The sequence below is a fragment of the Rana temporaria genome, chromosome 2 (assembly GCF_905171775.1).
Source record: "Rana temporaria chromosome 2, aRanTem1.1, whole genome shotgun sequence".
Lineage (NCBI taxonomy): Eukaryota > Metazoa > Chordata > Amphibia > Anura > Ranidae > Rana > Rana temporaria.
The window spans coordinates 225,203,947-225,231,080 of NC_053490.1; the positions used below are offsets into that span (position 1 = coordinate 225,203,947).

A 27,134-nucleotide genomic window follows, 5' to 3' on the forward strand; every position below is an offset into this window, starting at 1 on the left:
AGGTGCTGAAAGCGGTACCATTATTTTGCATGGAAATTTGTCGTTTTATATTGTAGGCCTGCAATTCTTAGGAATAACTCACTTAAATCTGTCCAAACAAGAGTCTAGTAGACATCCCGGGTATAATAAAATTTGAAAAACAAAATCATAATTTATAATATAATAAATAACTATAAATAATTATAACAAATAATAATATAATTATAATAAAAATTATTCAATAAAGTAATCAAATCAAAAACACTGAAATTTGCTCCGTTGCAGAATTGTCGCTGTCATTACTTTTATTGTTTGATGATGAATTTCCCCACAAAACACTATCGCTCAATTCTGCAAGTGATTATAATTTATTATCGCTGTTTTATAGCTGGTCTAAAACCACTTTTGACATAAAGGGACACTTTTTGGTTTCTATGGACAATCTCCAGTTTCCAGGCAGAAAGAACAGTTTTTATTATATAAAAGTACATGTAGGACACTGGGCAGACCACTAGGGACAAAGGGGGTGTGTATTTTTTACACACAGTACTGTAATCTATAAGATTACAGTATACTGTATGTAATGTGTTTATTTACTTTTTTGAACTTGGCGCCGATCTCCACCCCTGTGCGTCGCATTGTCGCAGGGAACGGAGCTCGGTGGCACACAGGCTTTTGGTTCTGAAATTCCACCCCAAGCCAGACTCGGGAATACTGCCAGGGGGGTTAATAAAATGTTAAAGTGTGTACCTAAACAAGCATAAGTACAAATCTTTATGTGACTTTTTCTTCACTTTCACCAGTGTTTATGTTGCCCCTGTACTACCTAGGGGGTTCCTTTTTAAAGTTTGTATTATGCGCACTCATAGTATTGTCATAGTGAATATGCATGAGATAGAAAACATGGGGGTTGATTTATTAAAGGGAAAACTTTGCAAAGTGCAGTTGCTTCAGAGATTAGTAAATGAGCAGAAACTCTGCTGACTTCCATCATCCAATCATGTGTAAGCAAAAATGCTGTTTTTTTTTCCTTGCATGTGATAGGGTACTCTTTGCAATGTGAAGTCTTACCTCATTTACTAAGCTCTGGAGCAACTGCACTTGCAGAGAGTCTTTTTTGCCTTTAGTAAATCAACCCCATGATGTCATTCATATCATCTAGTGCATGTGCAATTCGACATTATGGTGCGATGACCGCTGGGCACCAGCGATCGCTCGTGACACAGCGAGAACCAGGATCTGTGTGTGTAAACAAAGATCCTGGGTCTCTCAGGGGAAAAATGACTGATCGTCTGTTAATACAAAGTATGAACAGCGATCTGTCATTTCCCCTAGTAAGTCCCATCCCCCCTTCAGTTAGAACATGGAGAGGGAACACAGTTAACCCCTTGATCACCCCCCTAGTGTTAACCCCTTCCATGTCAGTGACATTTTTACTGTAATCAGTGCATTTTTATAGCACTGATCTCTGTAAAATTGTCAATGGTCCCAAAAATGTGTCAAAAGTGTCTGATCTGTCCGCCATAATGTTGCAGTCCCCATAAAAATCGCAGATTTCTGCCATTACTAATAAAAAAAATAATAGTAGTAAAAATGCCATAATTCTTTCCCCTATTTTGTAGACCAGGGATCCTCAAACTACGGCCCTCCAGCTGTTGTAGAACTACACATCCCATGAGGCATTGTAACACACTGAGGATCACACAAATGACTAGGCAAGATGGGAATTGTAGTTCCTGAACAACTGAAGGGCCGTAGTTTGAAGACCCATGTTGTAGACGCTAGAACTTTTGTGCAAACCATGCAATATACACTTTTTGCATTTTTTTTTACCAAAAATATGTAGGAGCATACATATCGGCCTAAACTGAGGAAAAAAAATTGGGGTATTTATTATAGCAAAAAGTAAAAGATATTGGGGGTTATTTACGAAAGGCAAATCCACTTTGCACTACAAGTGCAAACTACAGGTGAAATTTCACTGAAATGAGGGGAAGCTCTGGTGATTTTATCATCCAATCATGTTCAAGCTAAAATGCTGTTTTTAATTTTTCTTGCATATCCCCCTCGGATCTACAGTGATTGCACTTCCAAGTGCACTTTCAGTGCAATTTCACTTGCAGTTTGCACTTGTAGTGCTAAGTGGATTTGCCTTTAAATAACCCCCATAGTATTTTTTTCTAAATTGTCGCGGTTCTTTTGTTTAAAGCGCAAAAAATAAAAAACGCAGAGATAACCAAATACCACCAAAAGAAAGCTCTATTTGTGGGGAAAAAAGGACATCCATTTTGTTTGGGTGCAGCATCGCAAGACCGAACAATTGTCAGTTAAAGCGACGCAATGCCAAATCGCAAAAAATGGCCCGGTAATTCAACAGTCAAATCTTCCGCGGCTGAAGTGGGGCTACATCACTGCTGCCTTCAGGCAAACCAGGAAGTGGAAATAAAAAAGTTAAGAAAAAACAAAATCTTTTTTTTTTTTATTAAAGAAACCAGTGTTAGACCATGCTGATGTGAATTTTAATAAAAGAAAGGAAAGGTCTGCTTTAATTCATCCTGGCACTAGAAGCATGCTGAGAATGTGATCTGAGCTGCATAAAAGCATTTCTGGAAGGCAGGAGAATGGATTTTAATCCAAAAGAGGCATGCATATTCTCTCCTGCAATCAATGCATAACTTCCAGTATTTTTATGACTTATATCCACTTTAATACTAGATTTTATACACAGGTTTCCTACTCTAGTGCCCCTCTACCAGTATCATGTGTAAATTAGCAAACTTCCATACAGGCCAATCAGGACATTTTTTTTCTACTGGTCAATGAAATTAACTGTTTTTCAAAGTTGCTAGCATGTTTTCTGTCAGCACATGTACACTGTAGGGCACTTTAATGTACTAGTGTCAGAAAAATAGGATAGTGACACATATACATTATTTTTACCATAATGTGCTTATGTGCAGGGACTTTAATTGCTTCTCGAGATGCCTGGTAAAGCCTGTCTACTTCTATGAAAAGTTTTCTTCATTGCTTCCTATGTTGATTTTCCCCTGCACCAGTCCATAGAACCAGAAGTGAAGGAAAAGTTTTCCGTCACATGAACAGATGACAAAAATACCAGAGACAGATTCTGAGCCTTACAAAACTTAAGAACAAATTTGTTTCAGCCGTCATTGGATGGTGGGTGGGCGGCAAGTGGTTAAAATAAATGTTGATATCACTAAGCTCCATCCATTCGGATCTTATATCTATGGTCCAACAACTTTTAAAAGTACAATAGAGTTCACTATTTTGAATCTAAAATGGGTAAATTCGCCACCACATTAAGGGTGCATTTAAACCTGAGCGATTCGTAGCCTGAAGCCTGAAGCTATAAAACGCTAGAGGGGAAAAAATCTATTATTCTCAATGGAGATGGTTTACATCTCCACTCCAAAATGCCTGAAGCTGAACGCCTGAAGCTCAAACAAGTTCTGGACCCTTTTTTGTCGCACAAATCGGGCGGATTTGGGCATTTTTGAACATTTGTATTCCCATCCAAACTAATGGAAACGCTTGGTTCAAGCGTCTACCGCGACAACGAGCATTTCTACGGGCGTTTTGTCACTTTAATCTGTTCTGTGAAATAGAATATTCACCCAGGAAGAAGATACAAAAAAATCTACAAACATAGCAACAAATGATGAATGAGATGAGCATTTTTCCTATTGGCTAAAATAAAAAACGACAAAGTTCAAAAACTTCGGACAACGCTGTATGCAAACGCGCGAATACGTGTTAATACAAAGCAAAACGTGCGACAAAACGCCGGAAAAAACAACCGAAAACTCTATGCTCAGGTGTGAATGCGGCCTTAATGAATTAGTTGATGCCTAAGCTAAGTTAGCAGACCCATAAGACCGCTCCAGCCACAATAATATGAAATAATATCCAGGCACAATAATATTAAAGTGTGTGGAATTCCAGAAAACATAAAACCTGCTAACCTGGGAGAATATTTCCCTAAACTACTGTATGATTGTATGCTTGACTTGCCTCACTCAAAATGTATCATTGATCACATCCACAGGCTGCCTAAACCTTCACACCTGCCAGATAAACTGCCCAGAGACACATTAGTCTGTATCTATTTTTATCATGTGAAGAAGAAGCTACTATGAGCAGCCAGGATTTTGGTCAATATTCCTAAACAGTACACAGATTTAACATTTTATGACGATGTCTCTCAGCCCACCCTGCTACAACAAGGACTCTATTGACAATCACAAAAGCGCTGTGCAACCATCATATACCTTACAGATGGTGCTCCCCAGTGAAGCGAATAATAATTATGGATGAGAAAACCAATACAGTCAGATCTCTTGAGGATGACCTCTCTCTGTTGAAGTAATAGTAGATAACTGACCCCTCTTGATCATCCTTGTAAGCAATTATCCTCCCCAAAAACACCTTGATCCTGAGTGGAATATGTCAAAATGCAATGTGGAAATGATTATTTAATTCATGTGCCTCCTGTTTTTTTTTCCATATCTTAGCTCATGGGGCCAAATCCTCAAAGATCCTGCCTAACTTATCTTTTCCCATTTAAGTTACACTGCCTTAAAATTTCTACCTAAGTGCCCGATCCACAAAGCACTTACCTAGAAATTTCAGGCCGTGTAACTTAAATGTCTCCGGCGCAAGGCGGTCCTCTTCTGCAGGGGGCGATGACAATTTAAATGAGGGGCGCTCCCGCGCCGGCCGTACTGCGCATGCTCGTGACGTCATTTTCCTGACGGGCAGCGTGCAAAATTACGTTACGTCGGGCTTTGTGGATTGCGACGGGACAATAAAGTTGCGTCTGGTAAAAAAAAAATTACGCGCCGAAAAATAAAATTCTAAATTTAAAAAAAATCGCGGCGATCGAAAAAAAGGTCTGTTTTTACAAGGTGTAACTAGTTTACACTTTGTAAAAGCAGAACTAAATTTTACGTATGCAAACGTAAACTTACACAGAAAACACAAATCTGAAAAGCTTTGTGGATCTCCGTAAGTCCTCATTTGCATACGCGAAGCGGAATTCCGACTCAAAATGCCCCCAGCGGCGGATGCGGTACTGCATCCTAAGATCCGACAGTGTAAGTCTCTTACAGATGTCGGATCTTCTGCCTATCTTTGGAAAATTGCTTCTGAGGATCAGTTCCAAAGATAGGCACAGGGATACGCAGGCTGAACAGCAGTTCCGCCTGCGTATCCCTTTTGAGGATTTGGCCCATTGTTCCTTGGAGAACCTTGTTTTTTATTACCACCTCATTGTTGTTCCAAGCTGCCATATTTACTTTACTAGATGGGCAAATTCTAAGCAATTACTTATCTGCCACATTCATTTCAGAATGACCTCTCTAAACATAAAAGGACTTAAAAGCACGAACAAGAGATATTGTTTATGGACAGGAGTGCACAAACTCCAGTGTGACATGATTTTCCTCCAAGAGACATAAACTAAATGTGCCACACTTCTCCCATATACATTTTTGACATATTTCTCTGTCAAACACATTGAAGAACAAAAATGGAGTATTAATAGAGATCAAAAACCAAGTAGCATTCATATCTCTAAAATCATTGTAGACGACTGGGGAAGATATACTAGTCTTGTTTACTAAATTAACAATGCCCTTTCCACAATTGTGAACATTCACATGTCCAATACAAAGCATCTTTCCTTTCTGCACAAGATATAGAAGAAAGTGCAGAAAACATGGAAAGGCAACCTACTTGTGTGCAGGGATCTTAACACAGTTCTGGATAGTACACAGAGGGGTTGATTTACTAAAGGCAAATACACTTTGAACCATAAGTGCACTGAAAGTGCACTTGGAAGTGCAGTCACTTTAGATCTGAGGGGAAGATCTGAAATGAGACGAAGTGCTGCTGATTTTATCATCCATACATGTACAAGAAAAAATGCTGTTTTTTATTTTCCTTGCATGTTCCCCTCAGATCTACAGCGACTGCATTTCCAAGTGCACTTGCAGTGCACTTTTAGTACAAAGTGGATTTGCCTTCAGTAAATAAACCCCAGAGTGTGCCTTTACCTTCTTTTCCAAACCTCACCTTACTTATTCAAGAATAGACTTATTCATAGTAGATTCCCACTTTTTCGTGTGTTTGGTGACTTAACTGGAATTTTTAACTTTTAATGTGTGTGGCCATGTAATCATATATCCTCCCCCCCATATATACTGATGACATTGTTGTATGTGACTTGCACATACATATCTGTTCAAATAATAAAAAAAAATGCAAAAACAATATATATAAAAAATATATATATATTTGTTTTATGTGTCTATTAATCAACAACTGTATCTAACCCAATTTTGTTATCAATATTTAAGACTGAATGCTATATGTAAATGTTTTAGGGCTATTAATAAGTTATTTTAGCAACTAAATTACATTGGATAAGTTTGGAAAAGTCACCACTTTATATTGTAATTCACATGAAAAATAATGCAATTAAGAATATTCGAAGATGAGTTTTCTGTGGTTTTTATGTGGCTAATATAAATGATTCTTGCTTTTGGCCAAATGAAAATCATTTTTTTCCCCCACTAATGAATCCTAATTACTCTTTGCTACTGTTCAGTATAAGCACGTTGGTTCTGTTCCAGCTAACTCTTTACATTCAAGTTACTTGACATAATCAAACAGCAATAAAATATCAGTTGGACATCTTTCATACTCAGTTATAAACTTGAAATGTAGTGATGATCAATTCATTACATTCTTAAAATTATAGCTTGAGTAAATACAAATTATAAAAACAGTACCACAATGGCACCGTGTTATTATTTTTTTATTACAGTACTTGTTAATTATATCAAATTATAGTATTGCTAGTAAAGACCTCACTCTCCCCATTAAACATACATTATAAAATTATTATTATGAATGACACAGACATTGAAGTACCTATAATTACCTAACAAAATAGCAGGGCTTTTAACTATACTAGTAAATCTATGGTTGAGGATCGGTTATTTAGTACTCAGCATGGATCCTTGAATCACAGTTCTTTCAGCATATATGTAATATCTTCTCAAATTACACAAATGTTGCTAGAAATATTTGGCATGCTTTTCTCCCACTTTTGCACCAATTTAAACCAATCATTTTTCCTCTGACATAACACTTGCCCAAATATTTATTAAAAGGTTGCAGCCTAAATGAACTGTGTATCTTCATTTATTTTGGGCAAATTGACAGGATTGCGTTAAAGCTAACCCCTTTACTCAGTTACAGTCACTGTTGTAAATGTCATCCCTTGTTGATTATTCTATTGCAGCTGGCAAAAATACCCAGTGCCTTTAGGTTTGGGGAACATTTGAACCCCTCCTAATATGCAGTGCTCAGTCCTAGCATTGGTTGTCCCCCTCTTGTCATATATCATTCCTTGTAACAGCTGACATCTGTTAATTTGCTGTGACAGTTAAATGATCATTAGGGTAGCACTGTGAAAGTGCAGATAGCTGCTTTGGGGTTGCGTTTTAAAGAGATACTTTTCTTTGAAAAAGCATAGTGGATAGGTAAGTGATATTTTTAGGCTTCCGGTTTTAAAGTAGTAGTATTTTCCCTGCAATCTTCAGGATTCAGTAATGACTTACATCATTGCTAATAAATCACTGGTCTTACAAAGCAATGAAAACAAGAAGATGTACCCTTTTAAGCTGACTTTTAAGGCATAGGTATCTATACAAAAAGTGTACTAGAGAATGTATAAAGTATAACACGCGTATTTATTAAATATAGCATTTACAAAAACATGTTTATAACAAAACAGTATATGAAATGTATACAGATCTGAATAAAAAGACACCAGTAGTCAAGCAGTGTGATCCTTCACCCGACGCATTTCAGTTTTGATTCTTTCCTCAGGGTTGTTATTAGGAAACACAAGTGTAGGCCACAAGTTGGATGTCATGACACTGCACTTCTGTAATAAAACAACCCCAATCAAGATCTATTGGACAATCACATGGTCTCTAGAAACATTTCAATCCTGATTCTTGGATCACTGAATGGTTCAGGTTGCCTCTTCTACATTTGTGACCTCAGTGTTTCTATCTGCCCTTCCTCCTTGAGGGTTGGGGAGGATTTATTAGCTGCCATTTGCTCACTCTGGCTATAATACAGAAGACATATACCTCTGAGAGATCACCCTGTGCGATATAGCTTATCCCACATCCTTACTTTGTTTTTAAGAAAAATTGATGGAACGTTCATCTTTATCCTTGACACCATTACAGCTTATGTAAGTGTACTATATACGGTACTTGATATGAATACATAGACATTATATATATATATACTGTATTTATTGGCGTATAACACTCACTTTTTTACCCTGAAAATAAAGGGTAAACTGTGCCTGTGTGTTATACGCAGGGGGCTGTGGATAGTATTTTTACTGAAACTTCCCTCTTAAAGTTAGGGTGCGTGTTATACGCCTGTGTGTGTTATACGCCGATAAATACGGTATATATATATATATATATATATATATATATATATATATATATATATATATATATATATATATATATATATATATATATATATATATATATATATACACATACACACACACACACACACACACATACATATACACACAAATCTTTGTAAGACAAATGTTTTTGTACTGACATGTAATGTTCTTTACAATACTATAGATGTACACTTGTGTTTCCTAATAAACACCCCTGAGGAAAAAAACAAAACTTAAATGTATCGGGTGAAGAATCACAATCTAGCTATCTGCTATCAGCTATCTGCTTGACTACAGGTGTCTTTTTATTCAGATCTGTATACATTCCATATACTATTTTATTATGCTAAAAATAAATGCGATATTTAATAAATTATTTATAAATAATACATTTTTAATAAATTAAATGCTAAATTTAATAAACGTTATGGTGTTTATAACCTGTATAGGAGCCATGGGGTTAATTAATTTAAGGCATATAATTTGCTTTTTGCAAGGGAATTTCCCCAGTTTACTGAATTTGGTAAAAGTGCACAATGCAAAGAATACCCAAACATGTACAAGCTAATTGAAAAAAATATATTTATTTTTGCTTGCACATTATTGGATGATAGAAGCCAGCAACCTCATTGACTATGCTAAGGGAAAATTCTCTTGAACAAGAACAGATTGCTTGCCTTTTGTAAATCAACCTCATTGCATCAATACAGGTACTTAACACACCATAAAGTTCAAGGAATTTAAAACCAGCGCTCAGTCCAAGGAATTTCATAAAATGACTGTGGTGCATAATGATTTCCTTGATGCAGCCCTCCTCAGACTGGGCAATCTTGAATACACTGTAAAAAAACTCACAAGAGGGCACAACGCTTAGTGCATTACCACCATAACCATTTAGCAGTGAGGGCTCACTGCTCTGTTGGGTTAGTTCTAAAAGAAGGGGGCCTGTCCCCCAAAATGCGTAAGCTTCTCCACTATGTGGGAATGGATGAGAATACCTGTCCCACCTGTTGGAGCTGTGTTTTTGATAAGCCTGATTTTATCTGAGTTTGTGAGTATGATTTTGTTGCATTTTTAATAAATGGTTACGGTGGTAATGCACTAGGTTTTTGTGCCTTCTTGTCTGTGTGTTTTTACAACATAAAGTTCACCTAGTGCATTTCTTTTAATATGTTCAGATTGCTATGGCTGATATTTCACAGCCTTTAATGAAAAACACATGTCCCTAATAAATCAATATTTTTGATAAAAAGAATGTGCAACTGTGTCACTAAATCCCCTGTTTACTAGCACATACTCACACTGTACTATAGTATGTTCTCTGGAAATTGAGAAACGTCTCCCATATCAACTTTAAAATCCACAGCTCTCATCAAAACCAATTTGTTGAAGATGCATCGGTGAGAGAGAATTACATATTTGTTTAGCTATGGGAACCTATTCAAAGTTTAGCCTAAATGCCCATTTTTATCCACAGGCAAACAAAAACAAGTTATCAAAATATTCAATATAATGATATTTGCTACAGTTTAGAAAAAAAAAAAGATACAACTGTTTAAAAAATGCAAGATACTGTGCATCTATCTCAAAATGTCCACTGATACACAAGTAGTAATAAATGCCCCATTTACAGAAACTCCATATCATTAAATATAGCTAGCATATGTGCTGGCTTTTTACTGTTGTGCTTATTTCAATATGAAATCTGTGTTATTTTGCCATAGGTCCAATTTATGCAAATTCAACTGTAACACACAGTCGCTTTTCGGCATTAAAAAAAACAACATTTTTCAGCATGTCCAAAAAATGAAGTTTTTCCAACTTCATCATTAAAAAACGATGTTGCCCACACACCATAGTTTTAAAAAATGATGAACAAAGCGCGGTGACGTACAAAACGTACGACGGCACTCTGAAGGGAAAGTTTTATTCGCCTTTGGGCTGCTTTTAGCTGATTCCTTGTTAGTAAAAGACGATTCGCGCTTTTTTGTCTGTTACAGCGTGATGAATGTGCTTACTCTATTATGAATGGTAGTTTTACCTTAACGAGCGCTCCCGTCTCATAACTCGCTTCTGGGAATGAGCGGGTTTAAAACGTTGTATTAGCCCACACACGATCATTTTTTACAACCCGAAAAATGACATTTTAAAAAATGTAAAAAAATTTCAGAAGCCGAAAAACGATGTGAAGCCCACACACGATGATTTTAAATTAAGTTTTTAAAAACGTTGTTTTTTTTTAATGCCGAAAAACGACCGTGTGTACGCGGCATAAGGCTTCAAATATGTCCATTGCTGATCCCTGACATTATAAACCTATGAAAGTCATGTCACGAACGGGGCAGCGGTTATGATATATTGCTAGCACATTTACTAACCTTTAAAAAGGAACTTAAGATAATACATATTTCTTGTGTTTTTTTCTTTTAACAGTGTAAACAACTCTGTAAGCTTTCCATTGTTGACTTTGTCTCTGTTGGTGAGGATTTACTTGTGGTCACCACAACAGGAAAAAGGCAAAATTCTTGAAACACAGAAGACAAAGAAGGCAATATTTTTATAAAAGAGGGTAAGAGCTAGGATTTCTGCCAGGTTTTAAATTATTGTCTGTGTTCCCATTGAAGAGATGTTGCCTTTTTCCTATCTTAGATAATAGGCAGTCAGGGGAAATTTAACCACTTGTCCACTGGGCCTATTCTGGCACTTCTCTCCTTCATGTAAAAATCTTTTTTTTTTGCTAGAAAATTAATCAGAACCCCCAAACATTATATATTATTTTTTTAGCAGACACCATAGGGAATAAAATGGCAGTCATTGCAACTTTTTTTTCTTGCACAGTATTTGCACAATAATTTTTCAAACACCCTTTTTGGAAAAAAAAAAAAAACGGTTTCATGAATTAAAAAATAACAAAACAGTGAAGTTAGCCCAATTTTTTTATATAATGTGAAAGATGATGTTACGTCGAGTAAATAGATACCCAACATGTCACACTTTAAAATTGCGAACACTCGTGGAATGGCGCCAAACTTCGGGAATAAAAAATCTCCATAGGCGACGCTTTACATTTTTTTACAGGTTACTATTTTCGAGTTACAGAGGAGGTTTTGTGCTAGAATTGTTGCTCACACTCTAACGCATGTGGCGATACCTCACATGTGGGGTTTGAACAGCATTTACATTTGTGGGCAGGACTCACAAGCGTGTACGGTTCTGAGCGCGAGCTACCGGGGACAGGGGCGTTTTAAAAATGTTGTTCTTTAATTTTAATTTTATTTTACTTATTTTTTATTTTATTTTTACACTTTTTTTGATCACTTTTATTCCTATTACAAGGAATGTAAACATCCCTTGTAATAGGAATCACAGTGACAGGTCCTCTTTATGGAGAGATGTGGGGTCAATAAGACCCCACATCTCTCCTCCAGGCTTGAAAGCATGAGATTGTGAAAAAAATTTGGTCACCAGTCATCTCTATCGTCATGAGCCAGCGCCAGGCGATTCGTTCTCCGGGCCCCTGATGGCACGGGAGAGCCCGGAGAAGCACCGGATGGCGGCGGAAGGGGGGACCTCCCCTCCTGCTGCCTTTAAGAATGATCAAGCGGTGGATCATTCTTACCGCGCAGAGAATTGCTGACAGAAGACGGTGATATCTGAATGATGCCTGTAGCTGCAGGCATTATTGAGATATCACTGCACAAAGTCGAGGACGTCATATGACGTCCTCGGTAGGCAAGTGGTTAAACAAACAGCAATGAAAACCAGATGATTCAAAATAGCTATTAGTCCACAAAGTAATGTTTTTAAATGCTGGTCCTCAAGGAATATGAACAATGCATGATTTAAACAGTATCAGAAATATAGCTATAGCAATTATCAGAGAAAAGGGAACATTACACAACATATTTGGTCAAAAGGTCAGAAAAAGCTATGTTCTAAATTTGTTCTGGCCACACATGTTGCAATCTTTTTGTAAAATATCCTTCAGATTTTCCAACAACTATGTAGTGGAGGGTTACCTGAATGAAGATGATTGAATAACCATTCAAATCGGCTTATATAGGTCCTCACACTACAACGTTTTTGGTAAAGGATATTGTACAATCACATTGTAATATACACTCACTTTATTAGATAAACATGTTCAATTGCTTGGTAACACAAATTGCTAATCAGCCAATCACATAGCAGCAACTCAATGTATTTAGGCATCTAGACTTGGTGAAGACAACTTGCTGAATTTCAAACCAAGCATCAGAATGGGAAAGAACGTGGATTTAGGTTACTTTGAATGTTTCATGGTTGTTTGTGCCAGACAAGCTGGTCTGAGTTTTTCAAAACTTGCTGATCTACTGGGAATTTCACACACAACCATCTCTAGGATTTATAGAGAATGGTCCAAAAAAGAGAAAATATCCAGTGAGCAGAAGTTGTGTGGACAAAAATGCCATGTTGATGCCAGAGGTCAGAAAAGAATGGGCAGATTGGTTTGAAATGATTGAATGATAGAATGGCAACAGTAACTTAAATAACCACTCATTACAACTAAGGTATGCAGAATACCATCTCTGAATGCACAACACATCAAGCTAAGGAAAGGAAACTGAGGCTACAATTCATACAGGCTCTCCAAAATTGGATAAGAGAAGATTGGAAAAACATTTCCTGGTCTGATGAGTCTCGATTTCAGCTGTGGCATTCAGATGGTAGGGTCAGAATTTGGCATAAATAAAACAAAAGCATGGATCCACCCTGCCCTGTATCAACGGTTCCAATGGTATGGAATATATTTTCCCTTAGTACCAATCAAGCATTATTTAAATGCCACATCCTACCTGAGTATTGTTGCTGACCATTTACGACCCTTTATGACTACAGTGTACCGATCTTCTGATGTCTAATTTCAGCAGGATAATACACCAGGTCACAAAGCTCAAATCATCTCACCACTGGTTTCTTGAACATGACAATGAGGCCACTGCACTCCAATGGCCTCCACAGTCACCAGATCTCAATCTAGTAGAGCCCCTTTGTGATGTGGTAGAACATGAGATTTGCATCATGGATGTGCATCCGACAAATCTGCAGCAACTGTGTGATGCTATCATGTCAATATGGACCAAAATCTCTGATGAATGTTTCCAACACCTTGTTGAATCTATGCCACAAAGAATTAATGCTGTTCTGAAGGCAAAGAGGGTCCAACTCTGTGCTATTACATTGTACCTAATAAAGTGGTCGGTGAGTGTATGTGTCCAGCTTTAACTTAGCCTTAGCCTAATACTGCTGAGTAGCTGTCAGACAAATTAAAACATGTTTTACTCAATTACTGCGATTATATAATTACATTTCCATTCTAAACTTCCAGATAAACTGATTATTAATTTATACCATCATTGTATTGCTTTAATGAAAACCATTAACCGTTAGAAAATTAGAATAGAGGGTGAAAATATCAAAGTACTGCTTACCTTTGCAAACTGAGCATTTACCCATTTCGTGAATGTTTTCCTTTGAACATCTTCTCTTTCATCTGCAAATATAAAAAGAAAGTTAGACTTAGTTTAACCAAAGTAAAAGCAAAAACTTGAGCTGGCCCTGTGTGAAAAAAAAAGCTGTTTTGAAATTCAAAGATTCAAAGATTTCTTCTGTAGATTTCTTTTTTTACATTGATTGCAACAGCAGTGTGGAACTATTAAATTAAAGGCAATGGATTAAACAGACAGCATACAATCACTGCAAAACAAATACGTTTATATTTTAAAACACCCCCGTCACATGCAGAAATAATTTCAACTAAGAAGAAATGAAATACTTTTTTCTTCTCCTGCCTGCACTGCTAAATATTACTCCGACTTCTAGAACTGGTCCTCCAAAGTCCACTGAGAAACCAACACTTCTGGGAGTGTTGATCTCTATTTCCCCAGTAGCTCTCACCGGTTAATTTCTCCGACCTTATACCACTGTTTTTTTCCTGCAATGAGAGCTTTGAGGGACCACGGAGAAAGACACCTCCTGAAATCTTAATTTACCAGCTCTCTCCTCCTTTGCTGCCCGTGTTCTAGTTGATTCCATCACTTCCTATCTACTGTATGTGACAGTGGATGAGCTGGTGTTCCACTTTAACTTGGAAGTGCCTGGTTCAAAAAGGCCCCATTCCCAATACACTTGCTAGTGTATTAGGAATCCACTTTGTATCATTATCCCCACACACACACAACCCTATTTACAGCTGGCACCTTTGTCTAGACCAGGGGTGCCCAACCTTTTGAAGAGTGAGGGCCACTTAAGCAACTTAGTAACCAGTTGCGGGCCACAATGAGCAGGGTGGGCGGATGACAGGTCCGTGTCCACTCTGAATATGTAGAATGGACACAGACACAGCCCACTCTACTCTATGGGCCCTCTGATCTGATCAGATGGAATGGGACGGATCCACTTCAGTTTTTTTAGCCGATCAGATTGGAGTTAGGTAGTCAGTTTACATCTGCCGTTCCATAGAGGTGAATGGAGGGTCCAATTGGGTCTGACCGATCATTTTAAAGGGTCCTAAGCCTGATTTTACACTGATGGTCTGTGGTTTACCCATGACGCAGTGCACCTGTAGTTTTCCTGCGGGTTAGCTGCACTTGGCCATTAAATTCTATTATATCCTGCAGGTGTGGTGCACTTTCTGAAAGCACCCCAACCCACAGGTAATAACAGAAGTCTATGTCTCAGTGCAAGTAACCCACAGGTGAACATGCAGATCAGTTTGAAAGCACTGCAAAACTGATATGCCCATATATATATATATATAAATGCGGGTCAGCAACCTGAAATCTAGGCTTGCCAAACCGCCATCCTGGGGCAGGAGGTTGCAGGCCACATCAGAGGGCTCCACGGGCCTCATGTGGCCCTGAACTATTGGTTTGGCACCCCTGGTCTAGACCTTTGTCTAGACACATGTGCTGGCTTACATGAGGATTTACTACAATAAATGCACAAGAAATATTTATATTTTTGTTCTTGGTTGATTGTAGTCAGAACTAAAACAATTCAAGAGTTTTTTCTTTTAGTCAGGTGAAATATTGCATATTAGTATTATCCAGTCTCCTATCCAGCCAGCAGGGAGCTCCAGTCTTCTTTTCACATCATTAGAGTGATTGCTTTCAATTGTGGAAAAATTAGCTAGTTTTGGTTTTGTTCTTTTTGCTCTTTTCCTACTGCATGGTGGAACTTTGAGGATGGAAGATGATGCTTTACTGTTGGAGTAACCAGACCCAGAGACGCTTCATAGCATCCTAAGTGGGACCTTATGGAAAAAATTAGCTCTTTTTATTCAGGTAAGCGTGTTTGAAAGAGCATGTGGTGATGGATCCCTGAGGGGGGTTACCATATTACAGGTCACTATATTTGGTGTAATAAGACAGACTTCAATTCTCTTATCAATCTCAATGTTTGATGTAGGTTATTGTTTAAGACTCCATTCACACTTGTGCGAATTGTCATGTGACTTTAGACTTCAAGTCACATGACAAGTCACACACCATTTTTTTCAATGGCACCCATTCAAACCGGTGCAACTTAAAGATGCAGCTATTTTAAAAAGGTCCCTGTACTACTTTGGTGTGACTTTTGATGTGACTTATGTCCATTGATTGTAAAGTCGGATCAAAGTCGCACCGAAAGCGTATCAACGGTGCATTCCAAAGTCACACTGGAAATCGTGCAACTTTGGAGACCCACTAATGTGATACAATCCCATTGCCCCCTATGGGGGCACCTGAGCCAAGCTGCAGCTCCGTGTGCCTATTTAGATATGGAGCCATGGCTAGGCCACACCCCCTCTTACTCCTCATTGGCTCACTGGCTTTGATTGACAGCAACAGGAGCCAATGGCACTCCTCTGCTGTCTCAGTGAATGAGGGAGACCCCCGGGCAGCCGAGTCCCTCCTGCAACATCGCTAGAGAGAGATGGGCTCAGGTAAGTATTAGGGGGGCAGAGGGGGGCTGCTGCACACATAAGGTTAGTACCACTTTAATAAACAGTCTTTTTTACTAGTAAATTGGCTCCAATGGGGTAGAGTTAGTAAAGCTGGGGTATGTAAAATCTTGTGCAGGTCTTTATGGTAACCAATCAGCTTCCAGTTCTTATTGTCAAAGCCTAATTGAACAAGCTGAAGTTAAAAGCTGATTGGCTACCATGCACAGCTGCACCAGATTCGATGTGCACCAGTTTTAGTAAGTCAACCCCAATCAGTCATTAGAGCATTTATCAACGTTGGAGGTTTCTATTAAACTAATGGAGCTGTAAAACAATTTGTTCAGCTGGTCTGTCTCTTTAGATCAGTGTTTCCCAACTCCAGTCCTCAAGGCACACCAACAGGTCATGTTTTCAGGCTTTCCATTATTTTGCACAGGTGATTTGATCAGTTTCACTGCCTTAGGCCCCTTTCAGACGTCCGTTCCGCCTGTCCGTTCATTACAAGTCCGTGTAATGAATCCCTATGGGAACGCGTCCGTTAGCGGATGTAGCATCCGCTAGCGTCCGCGTCCGTCGGGATCCGGTTTTCGGACGGAAGAAAACCCTATTTTTCTTCCGTCCGGCGGAACGGAACTGATGCAGACGGACAGACGGTCCGTCTGCATCCGGTTCCCCATAGGGCAGAGCGGAGCTCAGACAGGGCGGTCCCTGCACTGTGTGCGGGGACCGCCCTATCCGCCGACAGCTCAGCGGGGATCCCGCTGAGCCGACGGAGCGGACGAAAGAAACTGAAGGGACGTGTGAAAGAGCCCTTAGTAATTACCACAGCCATTTCATCTGAGGGAAATCCTGAAAACATGACCTGTTGGTGTGCCTTGAGGACTGGAGTTGGGAAACACTGCTTTAGATAACCCATAGTCTGAGCCCTTTGCAATGTATGAAATGTTCATTTGTATCTTATTTAAATATTGACAAAATAAAATTGACCCCAAACTATTATAGTTTCCCACTGCAAATATTTGCAATGTTTACTTTTAAATGAACAAATTAATATATTTCTGAATGAACCGATGTTGTCGCACTCATGTCCATTGACCAAATTTACATGCACTTATCTGAGCCTGATCAAAGACTAAAATGGCCATTTTTTATGTCACAATGTAGAGAATAAGATTTCCTATCATCTGTGCCCAGTCTTGCCACACAGAGTTAATCCAGCTCTGAGCAATTCACTTTTATTGTTCAGTGAAAATTAACAGACTTCCAGATAAAAACCTGTCTGAATAAAAAGTCCTTTCCGTCCCCTTGCTTCGAGTGACAGGGTTTTTACATATCTCGTGCACTAGCTTGGACACATGCACATTCCTGGATGTTAATCATAATATGGGGGTGATCCACAGTTCGTTGTGAGAGGTAATGTATGTCACTCGAAGCAAGGGGACGGAAATTACTTTTTATTTAGACAGGTTTTTATCTGGAAGTCTTAATTTTCACTGAACAATAAAAGAGGATTGCTCAGAGCTGGATTAACTGTGTGGCAAGACTTGGCACAGATGATAGGAAATATTATTCTCTACATTGTGACATTAAAAAAAAATGACCAGGCTCAGATAAGTACATGTAAATTTGGTGTATGGACATGAGTGCGACAACATCGGTTCATTCAGAAATATATTAATTTGTTCATTTAAAAGTAAAACATTGCAAATATTTGCAGAGGGAAACTACAATAGTTTGGGGTCAATCTTATTCTCTACATTGTGACATAAAAAAAAATTGGGTTTACATCCACTTTAAGCTTTGAAGAGGAAGACAATTTCTTTCTTAAGGCATTCCCTGACAGATGCATGTGGAGTACAGGCTGCAGGCGCATAGAAAACTACAACATCTATAAAAAGGGTAAATATACCTGCATCTTATGCCTCTTTTTAAAATTCCAGGAAAGTGAGGAGATAGTATGAGCTGTTTTTTATATAAGCATAGTTACAAAAAATACTTGATTGTTGTGTGATAAATCTCTGTGCAATCATGCTAAAGCAAATTGCATGAAGCACGTTGACCAAAAGAAGCTCCTGAACTTTTATGGGTGACAAGCTTCACGCCATGTGGTTTGCCGTGATTGCAATGTGATTTATCGAATGACAATCGCAGCAGAACCGTACCACGTTTTTAGGTGTCATTCACATGAATTGCATCTGAAATGCACGTTATGTGATTTGTCATTTACACCTGGGCATTTTGAAAATGTGGAATGAATCGCGGCAATGCTGCCTGCAATTCACAACACAGCCTTATGCCGCGTACACACGACCGTTTTTCATGACAAAATAAATGCGATTTTTTAAATTGGTCATTAAAAACGATCATGTGTAGGCTCCAGAGGATTTTTCTCGACATGAAAAATGGGCATTAAAAATTTAGAAGCCCAAAGGGTGGCGCCATTCAAATTGAACTTCCCCATTATAGTGCCGTCGTATGTGTTGTACGTCACCACGCTTTGCTCAAGCATTTTTTTCACGATCGTGTGTATGCAAGGGCAGGCTTGACAAGAATCACGTCGAGAAAAACTTAGTTTTTTTCCATGACATTAAAAATGGTCGTGTGTACGCGGCATTAGACTTGGGCTTTAGATATGTCAGCGAGTGTCTCTTTCACAATTATCAAAACGTGCAAAGAAATACCAGTTAATGTGCTTAAAAACGAATGTCCAGTCTGGTCAGGTTATCATTACTTACAACATATTTTGCCCTGTCACATTTATGCCATCTCAAAAAGTGTTACACAGCCATTATTTTTCACTGTCATTCCACAGTCTTCATTATTTCTATAAATAGCCTAATTGGAGAGAACACTATTAAGCTTGATGTATGTTTATCTAAAGCTATTTACAACTTTGATGACACAAATTGAAATGAGTTCCTTTAATTTGCATCCTTTAATAGCTTTGAATGTTTGGATGAATATTCATCATTCAAATTAATATTAAATATGCCACTGCATAAAATGCTAAATTCAAAAAGACTGCAAGAGCTCACAAGCTATATATGTGTGTATACACACTACACATATATATATTTTATATTTTATTTATATATATACATACATATACACACACATATATATATATATATAAACACACACACACATATATATACACACACACACACACACACACACACACACACACACATATATATATATATATATATATATAGATACAGTGAGGAAAATAAGTATTTGAACACCCTGCTATTTTGCAAGTTCTCCCACTTGGAAATCATGGAGGGGTCTGAAATTGTCATCGTAGGTGCATGTCCACTGTGAGAGACATAATCAAAAATGTTTTTTCCAGAAATCACAATTTATGATTTTTTAACTATTTATTTGTATGATACAGCTGCAAATAAGTATTTGAACACCTGTCTATCAGCTAGAATTCTGACCCTCAAAGACCTGTTAGTCTGCCTTTAAAATGTCCACCTCCACTCCATTTATTATCCTAAATTAGATGCACCTGTTTGAGGTCATTAGCTGCATAAAGACACCTGTCCACCCCATACAATCAGCAAGAATCCAACTACTAACATGGCCAAGACCAAAGAGCTGTCCAAAGACACTAGAGACAAAATTGTACACCTCCACAAGGCTGGAAAGGGCTACGGGGAAATTGCCAAGCAGCTTGGTGAAAAAAGGTCCACTGTTGGAGCAATCATTAGAAAATGGAAGAAGCTAAACATGACTGTGAATCTCCCTCGGACTGGGGCTCCATGCAAAATCTCACCTCGTGGGGTCTCAATGATCCTAAGAAAGGTGAGAAATCAGCCCAGGACTACACGGGAGGAGCTGGTCAATGACCTGAAAAGAGCTGGGACCACCGTTTCCAAGGTTACTGTTGGTAATACACTAAGACGTCATGGTTTGAAATCATGCATGGCACGGAAGGCTCCCCTGCTTAAACCAGCACATGTCAAGGCCCGTCTTAAGTTTGCCAATGACCATTTGGATGATCCAGAGGAGTCATGGGAGAAAGTCATGTGGTCAGATGAGACCAAAATAGAACTTTTTGGTCATAATTCCACTAACCGTGTTTGGAGGAAGAAGAATGATGAGTACCATCCCAAGAACACCATCCCTACTGTGAAGCATGGGGGTGGTAGCATCATGCTTTGGGGGTGTTTTTCTGCACATGGGACAGGGCGACTGTACTGTATTAAGGAGAGGGTGAGCGGGGCCATGTATTGCGAGATTTTGGGCAACAACCTCCTTCCCTCAGTTAGAGCTTTGAAGATGGGTCGAGGCTGGGTCTTCCAACATGACAATGACCCGAAGCACACAGCCAGGATAACCAAGGAGTGGCTCTGTAAGAAGCATATCAAGGTTCTGGCGTGGCCTAGCCAGTCTCCAGACCTAAACCCAATAGAGAATCTTTGGAGGGAGCTCAAACTCCGTGTTTCTCAGCGACAGCCCAGAAACCTGACTGATCTAGAGAAGATCTGTGTGGAGGAGTGGGCCAAAATCCCTCCTCCAGTGTGTGCAAACCTGGTGAAAAACTACAAGAAACGTTTGACCTCTGTAATTGCAAACAAAGGCTACTGTACCAAATATTAACATTGATTTTCTCTGATGTTCAAATACTTATTTGCAGCTGTATCATACAAATAAATAGTTAAAAAAATCATACATTGTGATTTCTGGATTTTTTTTTTGATTATGTCTCTCACAGTGGACATGCACCTACGATGACAATTTCAGACCCCTCCATGATTTCCAAGTGGGAGAACTTGCAAAATAGCAGGGTGTTCAAATACTTATTTTCCTCACTGTATATATATATATTACATTACACCCCAATCAGATATTAAAAATGTAGGGCTGTGGAAATTAACTATCAATTCGCTTGCGGTGTCCATCTGAAGGGCTCCTATGCTGTGCCTTAATATCTGCATGCCGGTGGGACCGTACTATCTGCCACATACATGGGCTGTTACACTTCCCTCTATCAACCTGGGATTCTATAGCCATCCACTGGGAGTTGCGATAGTTCCCTTCACGGGACATTTACATGCCGACGGACTGATGTTAACCCCCTCCTCATCTGGATTCAGCAGTGGTATTGTTGTACACATTTTTATACCAGTATCATACATAGCTACATGTTTTTATGACTGCTTTTGCTACCATTTGGTATTACTCACACCATTTTTACAGTTTATGTAGCTACATCGATTTTATCTCCAGTGCAATATTTATTTTGTTACTTATTTGAAGACTATAAAAGTTTTGATGCTATTCCCATCGAGCGCTGCCTTTGTGTGTCTTTTGTATCCTGCTATACATGGTAGCTGCACTGGGAATCAGCCTGCAAGGAGATAAGCTAAAAGTAGTTGGATCTGTATGTGATATAATTCATCGAAATTAGTCAATTAATCGATTAAGAAAAAAACGATTAATCAAACACGAAAATTGTAATCAGTAAAAGCCCTAAAAAAATGCTTAAGGTCCTTTTGTGAATGCCAATGAGGCATATTGTGATTTTTCAGCTACACTGAAAGATAATCATAGGGAGGTCTATGTGCCATTTGTGAGTATAAATTCTTCTCTTGTTGCTTTACTTTCAATTTTAAATGGCATAGGACATATACCCAGATTGTGATCTATCTGTTTGCTAAATGTGATAATATTTATTTATTGACATTTTTGATGCGATAACACAGCGGTACAATAGTGCCTAAAAATTCTAAAACATGAATTCTAAAACAGGAAATAAGCCCTAGATTAATATTAAGTAATAATATAAAAGTTACACTGGGTTTTATCTTTTTAAAATACACTATTTTTGAAATGACACTGTAAAATCACTCTATATTTAATTGACACCATGGAGACATTTGGATCAACAGTGTTTGTTTTTTGTTTTTGTAGACTAAATTGGATAATGTCAGAAAACCACAGGGCTTCAGTAATATGTTGTGTAAATGCAACTGCCCAATAATCAATATCGCTATATCACTCCAACAAAAAAAACATTTACTCTGGATGCTCTTTCACTGACATATTTGCCATTACTCTTAACTCTTGTGTTTGGGGGGTGACAAAAAAAAAACATGGCTGAGGCATGCTTTTACCCTCAACCCCCCTTCCTGAATTGTTCCTCCTAAGCTGAAAAAGTAGCCCTAAAGCAGAAAACTTTTTTTTCCCAGTTGACATGCTTTTTTTAAATCCACTTTATTTTTATTTTGCTTTTCTTGCTTCATACATAGATATGTCTATTCGACATCCATTGCAATTCAATTAACATGCATTATACAACATTTTTGCTTTCCTATAATATACATCTCTTTATTGTTGACATGCTTAGCTAGAAGTACTTCTTGTTGAGGCCAATCCATTTATTGAAAGAATGGAATGGCCCCACAACCGTATGCAATGTCCATGATTGCAGCACAGCGGGGCAGGCGGTGAGGAGGTGACATAACGCTACCTCACTGCCTGTCAAACACCCTCTGGGAGCGATCCACCACAGATTATTCTAACTTATTCTAACGCAAACCAATCAATATATGCTTATTGCAATTTTTCTTTACCAAAAATATGTAGAATAATACGTATCGGCCTAAACTGAGGAAACAAATATATTTTTTAATATTTTGTTGGGGGATATTTATTATAGCAAAAAGTAAAAAATATTGCTTTATTTATTTAATTGTGGCTCTATATTTATTTATAGCGCAAACAAAATAAAAACCACAGAGGTGATCAAATATCACCAATAGAAAGCTCTATTTGTGGGAAATGGATGTCAATTTTGTTTGGGAGCCACGTCGCACGACCATGGAATTGTCAGTTAAAGCGATGCAGTGCCGAATCGCAAAAAGTGGACCAGTCATTTGGCAGCCAAATGGCCCGGGGCTGAAGTGGTTAAATACCACAATACAAATTGAATACAAAATGAAAAGTTTTGTATTTTGTTCTAGTTTAAAGTAAATTTATACTCAGTTTTAGTCTTTTCTAAAGAAAGTATAGAAAGTATAGAATACTGTGCTTATGTCCCAATGAGAAAAAGAAAGCAGCCAGCACCACAAACGGCAATTAGATTTGTGTATGAAAACTTGTAAAGATGTGCAGCACTAATATATTGAGGATAGGATATATGGGAAACCTATCAAAAAGGCACCCTCATAAATCCTATCATACGTGTCACAAATATCTTGTGCATAAATATAACATCACACGATCGGAATTTCCGATGAAAAAAGTCTGACAGAATTTTTTCATTGGATATTCCGACCGTGTGTGTGCCCCATCGGAGTTTTTCCTTTGGAAATTCCGACGGACTTAGAAAGAGAACATGAAAATGTTGTTCGTCTGTATGGACGGAGAAAAAAAACATGCATGCTCAGAATCAAGTTGACGCATGCTTGGAAGCATTGAACTTAATTTTTCTCGGCTCGTCGTAGTGTTGTACATCACCGCGTTCAATACAGTCGGAATTTGGTGTGACAGTGTGTATGCAAGATAGCTTAAACGGAATTTTGTCTGGAAAAATCCGTCTGAGTTTATCCCAACAGAAATTCCGATCGTGTGTACAAGGCATAACAAGCATTTTATATGGTCTGTGTAGACCCTGTGATATGTCCAAATATATATAAATCCATAAAGTGTAAAAAGACCTCCACTATCTGGTGTTTATAGCAATTCTTTTAAAAATGTCTCACACATAATAGTGATCAGAGTAACAAGAAAAGACACACATAAATTATGGTGTGATTTAACATAATACCCGTATTATAAAAATGTCCTGTGTCAATGGCATATCAAATTTGCCGAGCCATGCCGAGCCATGAATAGTCTTTACTTCCCAGAAAAAGAATTGTATTTATAAAATTGCATTCACATTATATTATGTTACCATTTTAGATATAAACATTGCTTGGTTAAATTCTTCTAATGTTATTGTACTATTACAGTTTAGTCATATGCTTTACAAACTACATTTCCATAAAGCCTCTTTAACAAAATGCATTAAGGGTATTTAAATATTAAACTAATTCAGGTAGAACATTTGACTTGAGAGTAAAGATGGGAGCCACAGGATTGTATTTATATTCCTGCACTAGCCTTATTCAGAGAATACATAAGCCTCTTTCCAAATGGTATATTTAGGTATTTTTTTCTTAAGGTTTAATAACGTATTTTAATCTAGAAAGGGTTGTGATGGCCAATAAAAAGCAAAACACTTGTTTTGCATAGAAATTTGGCGTTTTATATTGTAGGTCTGTAATTCTTAGTACTAACACACTTAAATCTGTCCAAACAAGAGTCTAGTAGATATCCCAGGTGTGATAAAGTTTGAAACACAAAATCATAAATTATAATAAACAGCTATAAATAATTATAAAAAAATAATATTAAAATGAATTTCCCCACGATTCACTATCGCTCAATTCTGCAAGTGTTTTAATTTACTATCGCTGTTCTCTAGCTGGTCTAAAACCACTTTTGACATAAATGGACACTTTTTGGTTGCTATGTACAATTTCAAGTTTCCAGGCAGAAAGAACAGTATATATAATATAAAAGTGCATGCAGGGCACTGGACAAAGCACTAGGGACAAAAGGGAGATTAAATGATTTCATACAGTAATGTAATCTGTAAAATTACATTACTGTATATGTTAGGAATTTTGTACTTTTTGAATTTGTCGCTGAGCTCCGCCCTGTGCATCGCGAATATCACAGAGGCATCGGGCGGAGGACACAGAGGGGGGACATTGTAGTATCCTGGAGTGTGGTTCGGGGTTACCGCTAATGGTACTGAAATCTAACCCAAAGCCACACTCGGGAAAACAGCCAGGGAGGTTAACCACTTCTGGACCGCCCCACGTACATATACTACAGCACGGCAGCTCGGCTGCTCAAAATCATGTACCTATACGTGATTTGCACCCGCTGTCCCTGTGGTGATCTGATTCATTTCAGAATTGCTCAGTCATCAGGTCCAGGCCAATGATTTATGGCCTGGACCCGCTGATAAGTTCTGACCAATGGAGGAACCTCCTGTGTAAACACAGGCACAGAAAATTATGCAATCTCCTCTCCTTGAGCCCTTTTCGGTTCCAGTGTGAGAGGGAGCATCTGCTGTGAGCAAGGCTGTGTTCACACCTTAGTGAATTGGATGCTGGTTTTCTCCGCATCTTATTTGCATATCAGGAGAATGTGACCGGCTCTCTATGGAGCCAGTTCACATGTCTCTGGGGCGGCTGTGGAGCGCACTGCACAGAAACTGTACATCTTTGCCTCCATTTCAGGGCCGAATTCAGGCAATCTGCCCTGATTAGTCCCTGAAACGGAGAACAGTGTAAACCGAGCCTTAAGCACTACACTGACACCAGTACACACAATTAGGCACATTTAACCCCCTGATCCCTCCAGTCAACTCTTTCACTCACTGTAACAGTGTCATTAAGTACAGCGTACAGATTTGTTACTGATCACTGACGTGTTAGGTTCAGCGTACCCGCCATATATTCGCTAATACAGTTTTATCCCCCTAATCGCCCCAGTTAACCCTTTCACTCCCTGTTACAGTGTCATTATTACAGTGTACTGATCTTTTTTCTGATCTCTGTATTAGTGTCACGGGTGATGCCAGTTAGCATCAGCATCAGTTAGCATCAATCCAAGACAGTATCAGATTTTAACCCTTTAATTTTCAGTAACACTAACACACACATAACTAAACAACTCCATTTCTAGTATAGTGTCTGAATGGATGAATATATTTGATGAGAGTGATGGGGAGTCCTCACTGTCAGATTTAGGCTCAGTATTCAAACCTGTAGAGAGCAGCAGCACCCTGACAGATAGCTCCAACGACGGAGTAGAGGTCCCTGTCAAGGTCAGGCATACCCGACCCTGTTCCTCTGTTACTGAGGTGCTACAATTGCATAATTCTCATATGCAGCAGAGTGCCGGTACTAGAGCTGCTCTACCTTCTGGTAAACTGGCAAGCACCAGCAGCCTATTACACCCTGATCCTAGACAAACCAGCACTGCAGTAACACTTGGTGACGTGGCGAGTCCCATAAGTGCAGTTCAAGCTGGAGTGGTGGCTAGCACAAGAAGTGTCCTGCAGCCACCAGGAATTTGAACGCAGGTCCGTAGACCCCATAGTGCCCTTCCTGGTGCTCTTTCAAATCCTGATTGGCAGCCCAAATATTCTGCAGCACCTGTACATACCACATTCACTGGCCAAATTCATGTTAAAACAGCAGATTTAATGCTCCTTGTTTTTTTTAGCCTTTTTCACGGAAGATCTGTAGGGATCTATTGTGGACTATAGCAATTTATATGCTAAACAATTTATCGCCGAAAACCCAAATTTTACCATTGCCAGACAATTTGCATGGAAACCTATCATGGTTCCCAAATTTAAAGACCTTTTTTTGCCTTTCCCTCAACATGGGCATTACTAAAAAGAATGCGTTGCGGTCATATTGGTCCACTGACCCAAATCATTGTATGCCTGTGTTCTCTGCTGCCATGGCCAGGGCTAGATACGAGCAAATATTGAGGTTTATTCACTTCAACGACAATGAACTATGTCGTCCTCAGGGTGTCCCTGGATTTGATAGACTACACAAAATTTGGCCCCTCATA

The 27,134-nt window shown here is 38.6% G+C and overlaps 1 protein-coding gene across 1 annotated transcript in view; it reads right to left on the reverse strand.

Moving 5' to 3' along the window:
• DMD (dystrophin) overlaps positions 1–27,134 on the reverse strand; it is a 2,981,380-nt gene that overhangs the window by 2,522,000 nt on the left and 432,246 nt on the right. Inside the window, exon 2 of the mRNA XM_040336499.1 lies at positions 13,981–14,042. Coding sequence (XP_040192433.1) covers positions 13,981–14,042 — 62 coding nt within the window. The remainder of the gene's footprint in view (positions 1–13,980; positions 14,043–27,134) is intronic.